This window comes from Falco cherrug, chromosome 16 (genome assembly GCF_023634085.1).
Source record: "Falco cherrug isolate bFalChe1 chromosome 16, bFalChe1.pri, whole genome shotgun sequence".
NCBI classification, from domain to species: Eukaryota; Metazoa; Chordata; class Aves; order Falconiformes; family Falconidae; genus Falco; species Falco cherrug.
Genome location: NC_073712.1, coordinates 1,808,957 through 1,821,512, shown reverse-complemented (window position 1 = coordinate 1,821,512; position 12,556 = coordinate 1,808,957). Strand labels below are relative to the sequence as shown.

Sequence of the window (12,556 nt, the reverse complement as noted above, 5' to 3'; positions counted from 1 at the left end):
GGACCCCCCCCCCAACAGCGACACTGGGGGGTCGGGGGGGGCAGGGGGGGCAGTAGAAACTGGGGGGGGGGACGGGGGGACGCGACCCCAGCTTCTGCCTCCAGTCCTGCTTGGGACCCCCCCTGTTGGCCCCGCCCCTCCCCCCCCCCAGAGCCGCCACGCCCAGCACCCGGGACCAGGCGCGCTGTGACATCGGCCCTGTCTCCAAGGGAACCCCGGGCAACGGGAGTGCTGCAGCACGGCAGCCACGCTGGTGGCCGCAAGCCCTCGTCCTGGCAGGATGGACCTTCTCCTCCTCCTCCTCGTTGTCCTGCTGGCCGCGTGCTGCCCTGCGCACGGCGCGTGGGACGGCTGCGGGTAAGTGGCCCGAGGCTCTGGCAGGGAGCTGGGGCGACCCTTGTGGGCTTGGCGGGGAGGGGGCCTGCGTGTCGCCCGTGGCCACCCCCCAGGCTCCTGAAGGCCGTGTGGGAGGCTCGGGGCCCTGGCGGCACGGCTCGCCTGCGGGCTGAAGCAGAAAGCGGGGCGCGGGGAGCGGGTTTTGGCCCCCGCGGGTTTCCTCGGCCCGTCTGGCCGTGCCGTGGGGGGGGGGGGGGGGGGGGGGGGGGGGGGGAAGGCGGCTGGCCTTCAGCCGCAGCGGCGCAAGCCCTCCAGCAGGAGCTTCTGGTTACAGAGGGAGCTGCGGGCTTCGCCCCATGGGTTTTCGCTACAGCAAGTCGCAAGCGTCGTGGGCGGCACAGATGCCCAGCCGGGGGCCTGGCCCTGGGTCGTCAGCATCGAGGCTCCCTTGGAAGGAGGCACGGCGCACATCTGCGGGGGCTCCCTCATCAGCCCGCAGTGGGTGCTCACATCGGCCAGTGCTTCATCGAGGCCAGGTAAGGAGGGCCAGGGCTCGGGGCTAGCCCCGCAGCTCTGGCGGGTGCCCTGAGCGCAGCGGCACCTGCTGCCTGCCGTCCCCCTTGCCCTGCACAGAGCCCCGCCGCGGCGCTGCTCAGGAGAAGGCTGGGCTCGTGCCGCCGCTTCCCAGCAGCCTCCCGCGCGGCGCGGCTTGAGCCCGAGGCACGCGAGGGCAGTGGCAGCCTCCCGAACAATGCTCTCCTCTCTCCCTCGCCGAGCAGAGGGCAGGGCGAGTGCCGGGCTGCTGCAGCACGTGGCTGCGCTCCCCCTGAGCCCTCTCTCCATCTGCCGTGCAGGTACATCACCCCGCCTTGCGCGTGGTGGCCGGGGCCACCCACCTGACTCAGCTGGGCCCTGAGGCCCAGGTGCGCAGCATCAAGCGGATGCTGGTTCACCAGCACTACAGTAGCGTCACGCAGAGGAACGACATCGCCTTGCTGGAGCTGGACCGGCCTGTCCAGTGCAACAGCTACGTACAGCTTGCCTGCGTGCCCGACGCCTCGCTGAGAGTCTCGGAGCTGACAGCCTGCTACATCAGTGGCTGGGGTGCCAGGACTGCGAGAGGTGGGTTCCCAAAATGCAGTCACCTTGCCAGTGCAAGCTTGGCCGGCTTGGGGGGGCAGGTTGCGCTTCCCGGCGGCAGAGGCAAAAGCCGGAGCGGGGCTGCGGGGGCGTAAGCCTCTCAGAGAGACGGGCCTAACCACTGACCCAGAGCAAGGCAGAAAGGAAGGAGCAGTCCGACGCCTGCCCGCGTGCAAAGCCGAGCCCCGGGGGAGGGCTTTCAGCCAGACGGGGGAGGAGAACTGGCAATGAGCTGCTGGGTGTTCGTTCCTTTCTGTGCTCTCCGCAGCTGGAGGATCGGCATACGCGCTGCAGGAGGCCCAGGTCCGCCTCATCGATACCAGGGTCTGTAACAGCAGCGGCTGGTACAGGGGGGCCATCCACAGCCACAACATCTGTGCCGGCTACCCGCAGGGCGGCATCGACACCTGCCAGGTAGGAGCGTGCTACAAGCCAAGCCCCGGCAGCGCAGGCAGCCCCGCCACAAACCCGCCCAAACGTGCGCCGTCACGGGCTTTTCCCCGGCCTCTCACCCTCCCGCTGCTGCGCCCCCACTGCTGAGGGCCTTACCCCCCCTTCCCCACGGGCAGGCCTTTGCCCAGGGCCGGCCCGCCTCGTCCCAGAGGCCTGGCCCTACGTCCACAAAGCCCGCCCAGTGCCCTTGGCAGCCCAGAGCTTCGCCATCGCAAGCCTGCAACGTCCTCCTGCAGCACCTGCAGGACAGCAGTGCCGCGGTGGGAGCGAGCCCTGCCTTACAGGCCCACCGCCCCCTGCCAGGCAAGCTTCTACACAGCTTGGCTGGCCACGGAGCGCAGCTCTGGAAGTGCCACGAGAGGGAAGGAGCCAGCCACCGGGCTGACGGTGGCCACCCAACAACCCCTTCGTCCTCTCTCCCCGCGCTGCAGGGGGACAGCGGTGGGCCTCTCGTGTGCCAAGACAAGAGCGCCGACTACTTCTGGCTTGTTGGCGTGACCAGCTGGGGGGATGGGCTGCGCGAGAGCAAGGAAGCCCGGAGTCTACACCTCCACCCAGCACTTCTACGACTGGATCCTGGCGCAGACGGGCCTGCGCCCAGCAGTAACCACTACCGCCAGGCCACAGCCAGCCTTCACCTCCACCCCCGCTCAGAGGCCGAGGCCAACACCAACAGCAGCGGGAAGGCTTACACCTTGCCCATCTCCGGCCCAGAAGCTGCGGGATTTACTTACTCGGCTGCCGGAGTTTGTGCGGTTCCTAAGGGGAGAAAAGGTTTGAGCAGCAGGACGAAGAGGATCCAGGGCTGGCTGCAGCCCTGCAGTTTCCCGCTGGGGCAACGCAGGCAACGCAGGCAACGCAGGCAACGCCTGCTGATGCAAAGGCGGCCTCGGTGCCAAAGGCCTGCTCTGTCCTGCCCGCGCTCCTCTCAACGGAAGAGCTCAGCTGGCTGAGTCCCCTGCAATAAAGCGTTTCGGTTCCGTGGCTAGCCATGCGCCAGTCCTCTTCGGTCTCGTGTGCAGGGCCAGGACTTCCACGCCCGGCACCTGCCCAAGGGAGCAGGCTGCAGGCAGACAAGTCGGGCGCAAAGGGTCACAGCAAGGGGCTGAAGCTCTGCCTGCTCAGCAAGAAGGATGAGGGTGCGGTGGACCTAGGGGAGGCATGGTGGGTCTCGGGGCCTTGGGGGCGGCAGCTGGAAGCACAGAATGCCTTGGGCCCGCTCCTGGTGGGATCCCCGTGTGCGTCTGTATGAGGCGCAGGCGAACCTGAACGTGGACCCTCAGGGCCCAGGAAGCACAGATCTAGAAAGACCCCCGAGGCTTGCACCGGGGACTGGTGAGGCAGCCTTGGCTCTGAGCCCCAGACACGGCACGGACTTAATTTCCAGACTGTTATCTGAGGCATCTACGAACGCGCTGTGCTTATGAATCCAGGGAGTGAGGCTGTGTTTCTGTTTCAGTAGAACACGCCATCTTGATCCTCTGGAAATGCAGGAAAGGCCCGGACTGCATTCACGTGGATGTAGGCAGTGGTCACATCCGCAGGGATGCTTGTCAAGGTGTTGCTTCGTCTGTGTCGATCTGTTTTGCCCTTCACATTCCTTGTGGCGCTCTCTCTCTGTGTGTGTGTATGTGCGTGTCTGGCTCTTTGGCATGCAGCCGCACGCACGTGGGAAGATCTGCGTAGGAGCAGCCCCCCAGGTGCCCACCTCAGTCACGATCGACCAGACCTGAAAGGAGAAGTCCCAGAGTGCTCAGAAGCCTGCTGGCTCTGGCTGCTCCGTAGCAGAGTGGGCGAGGAAACCCAAAGCAGCTCTGCGGCAGAGCTCGCCGGGTGGGCAGGGAGGCGGCACTGGCTGTGTCATCTAAACTCCCAAATCGGGGGGCTCTGAGTGAGCGCTAAAGTCTCGTTCAGTGTTGAACTGTCTGTGAGGGACCTGCGTGCGCAAAGGCGAGGGCAACCTGACCCCCTGTGAAGTTGTCAAAACTGATGACTGAAGGGACTTCTAACTAAGGGGTTCAGCCTGGGGAAGGACGGGAGAGAAAGAGCGGGCGGTGAAAAGAGCGGCTCTCGTCACTTGTGACATCACAGTGGCACCACGAAGCCCCGCCGGCTGCGGGCGTACTCCCTGGATACCGGCCGGCCCCAGCCCGCGGCGGGAGGGTGGCCATCCCGCAGCACCACCGCCGTGTGCCAGCGGGGCTGCCGGGCACTGCCCCCATGCAGGAGACAGACCAGGAGCCCCCGGGCCAGCTGCCAGCGCTGACGCTGCGGCGGCACAGGGGCAGAGGTGCTGCTGGCGTCGGGGGTGGCTGCAGCCGCTCGGCGCTGGTGGGGTGGGGACGTGCTGGCACATGGAGGTGGGCAGGGCCGGTTGCCGTGCTCTGGCCCGCATGCACTCGCATGCTGCCGCCCAGTCGCCTGCCCGTGTCCGCGTGTGTTCTTTGCCCGTGTTCTTTTTGCTATCAAACCACACGCTGATCTTTCCCCAGAGGGATTCCAGTCCTTAGATTTCCTCCCCTTCTTTGTCCTCTTCCACGCTCTCGTCCTCTCGGGAGACTCCTCCCCGGGATGAGCTTTGGCGCTGGGCTCTGCCGTCACCTTCACGGGCGTAACAGGCCGAACCTGGGGAGATGAGTGTGCCTGATCCGCTGTCGAATGGGAGCAGGAGAATGAGCAGGAAAAGCAGATCTTCAGAACACCTTCCGCCCAGCCCTCGCTTCTGCTGGGCTTAACTTTACTCCCGATTTCCCTGTCTCCTGCCCGCAGCGGGACGGGGAACGGCAGCTGCGGTCAGTTGATCACACGTCGTTTCTTCTTCTTTCTCCTCCTTTTCCTCCTCCTCCCCAAACCTTGCCGTGCAAACCCGTCGTGTTTTGATTCCCTGTAGCTCTCCATCCGTTTCTTCCGTCCTGCTCGCCCTGTCGTTCTGTTGCTCCCTTCTCTTTCACTCTCTCCGCTTCTGCCCTGCTCCTTTCCCCCTTTTCTTCACCCTCTGTCTCCCCTCCTCCAGAGGAACAACCTTCTTTTTCTTGTTGAGAGCTAGGGGTTGCTTTTTCTGAGAATTCTGCCCGTCCGTTCAACGGTCATTGATCTGCTGCATGCTCTTCCCTCGAGGAGAAGGACCACGTCTCAGTCTTTCTTTATGCACCGTTGCTCTCTCTGCTGTAGAAAAAACCGTCTCGCCATAAGGCTCTAGAATTACTCTGAGACGCAGGGAACTCCAGTTCCCCTCAGCTGCGGCCTTGGCGCTTTTCCAAGCAGTGGGACGAAATTCCTGTCGCGAGCTCTAAGGCAGCTTAACGAGAAGGGGGCACAGTCTGAGCTAAAGAATGGTCAGGGAAGGGATTTTAGCCCGCGCCCAAGCGGGCAAAAGGAGACGCCGTTAGTCCTGCTGCCTGCGGGTGTGTGGGAAAATCACCCTGAGGCGGGGGGACTTCGGGAAAATCGCGTCCTAACGGAAGCGTAGCGTTGAGGAAAGCTTTTGTAGGGTGAAGTACAGCGGTGGCCTTCAGGATGGTTGGCATGCACAAGAGTCCGTATCACCGCGGTGCCCTAAGCAACACCTCCTGGCAGCTCGGCGCACGCGGACAGCGGTGGCCGAGGATGGCGCTAGCTGGGGATACGTACCAATTTGTAGTAGAAGCCAGAAACCCGTAACCGATCCTGCGTATGAAGACGGATGTGCAACGTACTACGAAGCGCGAGAAGTGGACAGATGAAGGGAGAAGTGAGGGAAGACTCCATCGGAACTGCTGGGATCCGTCGATGGGCTGAACCTCTCTTCTCCCCCCTAGGGACACCTGTCGGGTAAGAACTTTGTTTTATGCACGCTAAATAACTAACTCACGCTAGCCGTTATTAGCGGTTATAATTCAGCTGTATGTGCTTTAGTTGTATATAATGCAAAGCGTGGTTTGCAGACAGGCCCTACCCTGGCAATCACCAACCCTGACTTGTCAGAATTTCCCGTTAATAAAGGGTGTTATTCCGTGAACTGTTGGTGTGCGCCCTTTGTGGGCGCTGGCGCGAGACACGCGACGCGACGTGGGAAACACGCGATGTGCGAGACACGCGACGTGCGAGACACGCGACGCGAGACACGCGACGTGCGAGACGCGACGTGAGACACGCGACGTGAGACGCGACGCGCGAGACGCGACGTGCGAGACGCGACGCGCGAGACACACGACGCGACGTGAGACACGCGACATGCGAGACACGCGATGCGAGACACGCGACGTGCGAGACACGCAATGTGCGAGACACGTGATGTGCGAGACGTGACGCGCGAGACACGCGACGCAACGTGAGACACGCGACGTGTGAAACACGCGACGTGAGACACGCGATGTGCGAGACACGCGATGTGCGAGACACGTGATGCAAGACACGCGACGTGCGAGACACGTGACGTGCGAGACACGCAACGTCAGACACGCGACGTGCGAGACGCGACGTGAGACACGCAACGCGCGAGACATGCGACGCGACGTGAGACACGCAACGTGCGAAACCCGCGACGTGCGAGACACGCGACGTGCGAGACACGCGACGCAACGTGAGACATGCGACGTGCGAGACACGCGACGCGAGACACGCGACGTGCGAGACACGCGACGCGAGACACGCGACGCGCGAGACGCGACGTGAGACACGCAACGCGACGTGAGACACGCGACGTGCGAAACACGCGACGTGCGAGACACGCGACGTGCGAGACACGCGATGCGAGACACGCGATGCGAGACACGCGACGTGCGAGACACGCGACGTGCGAGACGTGACGCGCGAGACACGCGACGCAACGTGAGACACGCGACGTGTGAAACACGCGACGCGAGACACGCGACGTGCGAGACACGCGACGCGAGACACGCGACGTGCGAGACACGCGATGTGCGAGACACGTGACGCGAGACACGCGACGTGCGAGACACGTGACGTGCGAGACACGCGACGTCAGACACGCGACGTGCGAGACGCGACGTGAGACACGCAACGCGCGAGACACGCGATGCGACGTGAGACACGCAACGTGCGAAACCCGCGACGTGCGAGACACGCGACGTGCGAGACACGCGATGTGCGAGACACGCGATGTGCAAGATGTGACGCGCGAGACACGCGACGCAACGTGAGACACGCGACGTGCGAGACACGCGACGCGAGACACGCGACGTGCGAGACACGCGAATTGAGACACGCGACGCGCGAGACGCGATGTGAGACACGCGACGCGCGAGACATGCGACGCGACGTGAGACACGCAACGTGCGAAACACGTGACGTGCGAGACACGCGACGTGCGAGACACGCGATGCGAGACACGCGACGCGCGAGACACGCGACGCGAGACACGCGACGCGCGAGACACGCGACGCGCGAGACACGCGACGCGACGTGAGACACGCGACGTGTGAAACACGCGACGTGAGACACGCGATGTGCGAGACACGCGATGTGTGAGACACGTGACGTGCGAGACACGCGACGTCAGACACGCGACGTGCGAGACGCGACGTGAGACACGCAACGTGCGAAACCCGCGACGTGCGAGACACGCGACGTGCGAGACACGCGATGTGCGAGACACGCGATGTGCAAGATGTGACGCGCGAGACACGCGACGCAACGTGAGACACGCGACGTGCGAGACACGCGACGCGAGACACGCGACGTGCGAGACACGCGAATTGAGACACGCGACGCGCGAGACGCGATGTGAGACACGCGACGCGCGAGACATGCGACGCGACGTGAGACACGCAACGTGCGAAACACGTGACGTGCGAGACACGCGACGTGCGAGACACGCGATGCGAGACACGCGACGTGCGAGACACGCGACGCGAGACACGCGACGCGCGAGACACGCGACGCGCGAGACACGCGACGCGACGTGAGACACGCGACGTGTGAAACACGCGACGTGAGACACGCGATGTGCGAGACACGCGATGTGTGAGACACGTGACGTGCGAGACACGCGACGTCAGACACGCGACGTGCGAGACGCGACGTGAGACACGCAACGTGCGAAACCCGCGACGTGCGAGACACGCGACGTGCGAGACACGCGATGTGCGAGACACGCGATGTGCAAGATGTGACGCGCGAGACACGCGACGCAACGTGAGACACGCGACGTGCGAGACACGCGACGCGAGACACGCGACGTGCGAGACACGCGATGTGCGAGACGTGACGCGCGAGACACGCGACGCAACGTGAGACACGCGACGTGTGAAACACGTGACGCGAGACACGCGACGTGCGAGACACGCGACGCGAGACACGCGACGTGCGAGACACGCGACGCGCGAGACGCGACGCGACGTGAGACACGCGACGTGTGAAACAGGCGATGCGCGGCACAGCGAACGCTCAGCACAGGGCCCGTGGAGCGCTGCTGCCATCTAGCGACCAAAAGCGGGTACCGCAACTACTCGGTTGGTGGCGTGCAGCTGCTGCCACCTTGCTTCCACAATTGGGTACTGCAGCCGTCAGGTAGGTGGGGGCGCTGCCGCTCCCTTGAGACCAAAGCGTGCTCTTGCTGCCACCTGGCGGCTAACAGTCGGTACTGCAGCCCTGGCGCCGCGCATGCACGTGGCGCCTCCCTACTCGACGTCGGTGGCCGTTGTTAACGGCATTGCGATTCCCGCGCTGCCTGCAGGGTGGGACCGCTGCGCCCGCTGCACAAGAGACACAAACGAGGTCAAATGCCGTAAAGAAAATAAGTTTAATGGTGCTTGCATAGAGGCAAAATGGAGAGAAAGAGAGGAAAAATAAAGAAAGGCGCAACAGCTACCACCGCACGGAGCTGGGGGTCCTGTCAGCCCAGATCGACTTCACGTCAGGTGGGGCATTCCACCCGGTGCTGGCTGTCACGGTTCTTTTATAGATGTTCCAGAGCTGTTCACCCCAAAGTCTCTGCTCCTTCCAAGAACTGTTTCGCGTGGCCTCACCCCTCACTCGGCAGTGCTGCAAACACCCATACCGTCTTCTCAGAGAATTTTTCATCCTCTGCGGTCTGGGCGTACTTGCTGGGGCGAGGGTACAGAACAGGCGAGGCGTGGTTTTCGTGGTCGAACAGATGCAGCGATGTCTGGGTAAACATCCGTGGTTTGCCGAAGCAAGATGTAGACAAGTTCTTCGCGGGGTCTCTGTGTTGTTTTGCCGTCAGCCAGCAATGCTGAGACAGATAGCACAGTCCCAATAACGTCCTTCACACCGCCCCGTGGCTCAACATTGCTGCTCCGCGGGTGGCGTAGATAGAGATAAAGGTTCTGCCAACTATACAAACGAGGTTAGCAATCTTTATCTAAGCATTAAAGCCATTTACCATTATCAATCTAACAATAGCAGTGATTAGAAACGACTAATAATAACTACAAATCCCTAACAAACGTTAGCTAACAACTCAAAACTCAAACATGTCATAAGCTAATTTCAAAACATTATCATAACAGGATTACGTAACAAAACAAAATAAAACATTTCCTAGCACATATAAGGTTTGTTTGTGGGGGTTAAGAATCAAGAGCCAAGGGGTGGGCATTTAAAAGGGTAAATTTTCGTGCCCCTTTAAGGCTGGGTCCAAATCGTGGCTGCGCATGCATTTTTCATTGTGCAGTTTTGGTCAGGGCGTTAGCCTGAATCTTGGCCAGGAGGGTCACGGACCAACTTGTTTGTCTCGCCACAAACAATCCTTATCATTTTGGAAAGGATGGGAGCCGGAGACGACACGCTCTGTACGGTTTTGCTGTTCAGCCTTTGTCTCATCGTGACTACAGTAACCATCAGCATGTGCTTCTGTGAGTGTTTTTGGTCACGCCGGTACAGAAGAGTGGGATCTCTTCCTCGCAATCCGCCCCGAGTAGTGGAACCCGTGGGATACCAAAGCAGAGCGCGAGAGACTGTTATACAAACAAAAGAAAACTGTTGATCTCCAGCAAAGTTACCATGTGACTGGTTATTAGTTTCTGTTCATCTTCGTCACCTTGGGAAGAAAAATACCAAGGACCAGGCACGGACTATCGTGGAGGGAACAGATGGAGTTACCACCCCGACATTATTCAGGACTGTGCTGGACTCACGAGTGAAGAAGCCTGTTTTCCGCCTCACATGAGACTTTGCTGGACTGTTATTCTGTTATTCAATTTCTAGTTCATGTTTGTTAAGAAATTGTTATTTGTTGTTCACTGGTTGTCAAGCGGTTCATTGAATTTACTAAATCTGAGTTACAGCAAATCAGCAAGTTTAGTTCATGCCAATATGCTGCTAGGTAGGGCCTGGGGGCCGGAAGATCGCGCGCTGTACGGACAGATAGGGCCCCCCTCCAGGTAGCCACCAGCTTGTAGCTTATGATGTCGGCAGACGGAAGTGACACCGTAAACCCAGGCTATACAGTGTCGCGCCGCTCCGCAATAAACGCCATTTGCCATCCACCACGTTGGTGTCTGCGAGCTGATGGACCGCGCGGCCAGGGGTCGGCCGCCGTGCCGTTCCTGAACCAGGTCACCGTGTGCCTGTGAAGGCAACAGCTGGGCTTGGCTGTGATGGGCTATGATGGGCTGTGATGGGCTGTGGTGGGCTGGGACGGGCTGGGAAGAGCTGTGGTGGGCTGTGCTGGGCTGTGGTGGGCCAGGACGGGCTAGTGGTGAGCTGGGACAGGCTAGTGGTGGGATGTGGTGGGCTGTGGTGGGCTGGGACGGGCTGTGGTGGGCTGTGATGGGCTGTGGTGGGGTGGGACGAGCTGTGGTGGGCTGTGGTGGGCTGGGACGGGATGTGGTGGGCTGGGACGGGCTGTGGTGATCTCTGGTGGGCTGTGGCCGGCTGGGACGGGCTGTGGTGGGCCGGGCCGGGCTCTGGTGGGCTGTGGTGGGCTGTGGTGGGCTGGGACGGGCTGTGGTGGGCTGGGACGAGCTGTGGTGGGCTGTGCTGGGCTTTGCTGAGCTGTGGTGGGCTGGGACGGGCTGTGACGGGCTGTGGTGGGCTGTGGTGGGCTGTGGTGGGCTGGGAAGGGCTGGGACGGGCTGTGGTGGGCTGCGGTGGGCTGTGGTGGGATGTGGTGGGCTGTGGTGGGCTGGGACGGGCTGTGGTGGGCTGTGGTGGTTTGGGACGGGCTGTGGTGGGCTGTGGTGGGCTGTGTCGGGCTGGGCCGGGCTGTGGTGGGCTGTGGTGAGTTGGACGGGCTGTGGTGGGCTGTGGTGGGCTGTGGTGGGCTAGTGGTGGGCTGTGGTGGGCTGTGGTGGGCTGTGGCGGGCTATGACGGGCTGTGGTGGTTTGGGACGGGCTGTGGTGGGCTGGAACGGGCTGTGCTGGGCTGTGGTGGCCTGTGGTGGGCTGTGGCGGGCTCTGGTGGGCTAGTGGTGGGCTGGGACGGGCTGTGGTCGGCTGTGGTGGGCTCTGGTGGGCTGTGGTGGGCTGTGGTGGGCTGGGACGGGCTGTGGTGGGCTGTGGTGGGCTGTGGTGGCCTGTGGTGGCCTGTGGTGGGCTGTGGCGGGCTGGGACGGGCTGTGGTGGGCTGGGACGGGCTGTGGTGGACTGTGGTGGGCTGTTGGGGGCTGGGACGGGCTGTGGTGGGCTGTGGTGGGCTGTGGTGGGCTGTGGTGGGCTGGGACGGGCTGTGGTGGGCTCTGGTGTGCTGTGGTGGGCTGGGACGGGCTGTGGTGGGCTGTGGTGGCCTGTGGGGGGCTGTGGCGGGCTGTGGTGGGCTGGGACGGGCTGTGGTGGGCTGTGGTGGGCTGTGACGGGCTGTGGTGGGCTGTGACGGGCTGTGGTGGGCTGTGGTGGGCTGGGACGGGCTGTGGTGGGCTGTGGTGGGGTGTGACGGCCTGTGATGGGCTGTGGTGGGCTGTGGTGGGCTGTGATGGGCTGTGGTGGGCTGTGGTGGGCTGGGACGGGCTCTGGTGGGCTGTGGTGGGCTGGGACGGGCTGTGGTGGGCGGGGATGGGCTGTCGTGGGCTGGGACGGGCTGGGACGGGCTGTGGTGGGCTGTGGTGATCTCTGGTGGGCTGTGGTCGGCTGGGACGGGCTGTGGTGGGCTGTGGTGGGCTGGGACTGGCTATGGTGGGCTGGGACTGGCTGTGGTGGGCTGGGACGGGCTGGGACGGGGTGGGATGGGCTGTGGTGGGCTGTGGTGGGCTGTGGTGGCCTGTGGTGGCCTGTGGCGGGCTGTAGTGGGCTGGGACGGGCTGTGGTGGGCTGGGACAGGCTCTGGTGGTCTGGAACGGGCTGTGGTGAGCTTGAGACGGGCTGTGGTGGGTTGAGATCTGCCGTGGTCGGCCGGGACGGGCCGTGGTGGGCCGGGACGGGGCGTGCTGGGCCGGGCCGGGCCGTGCTGGGCCGGGACGCGCTGTGGTAAGCCTGGACAGGTTCTGGTGCGCCGGGACGGGCTGTGGTGGGATGTGGTGGGCTGGGACGGGCTGTGGTGGGCTGTGGTGGACTGGGACGGGCTGTGGTGAGCTGGGACGGGCTGTGGTGGGCTCGGTCGGACTGTGCTGGGCTCGGTCGGGCCGTGGTGTGCCGGGACGGGCCGTGGTGGGCCGTGGTGTGCCGGGACCGGTCGGGACGGGCTGTGGTGGGCCGGGACGGGCAGTGGTGGGCTGGGAGGGGCAGTGGT

General features: G+C 63.2%; 1 protein-coding gene across 1 annotated transcript; it reads left to right on the top strand.

Moving 5' to 3' along the window:
* The first annotated feature begins 280 nt into the window (after window positions 1-280).
* On the top strand, window positions 281-2,739 carry LOC102058125 (acrosin-like). The gene is given in 7 exon segments (XM_055728304.1): window positions 281-357; window positions 671-719; window positions 722-850; window positions 1,191-1,458; window positions 1,745-1,890; window positions 2,361-2,435; window positions 2,437-2,739. Coding segments are annotated over 7 exon segments (1,017 nt in total). The 3' UTR covers window positions 2,710-2,739.
* Window positions 2,740-12,556: the final 9,817 nt, after the last annotated feature.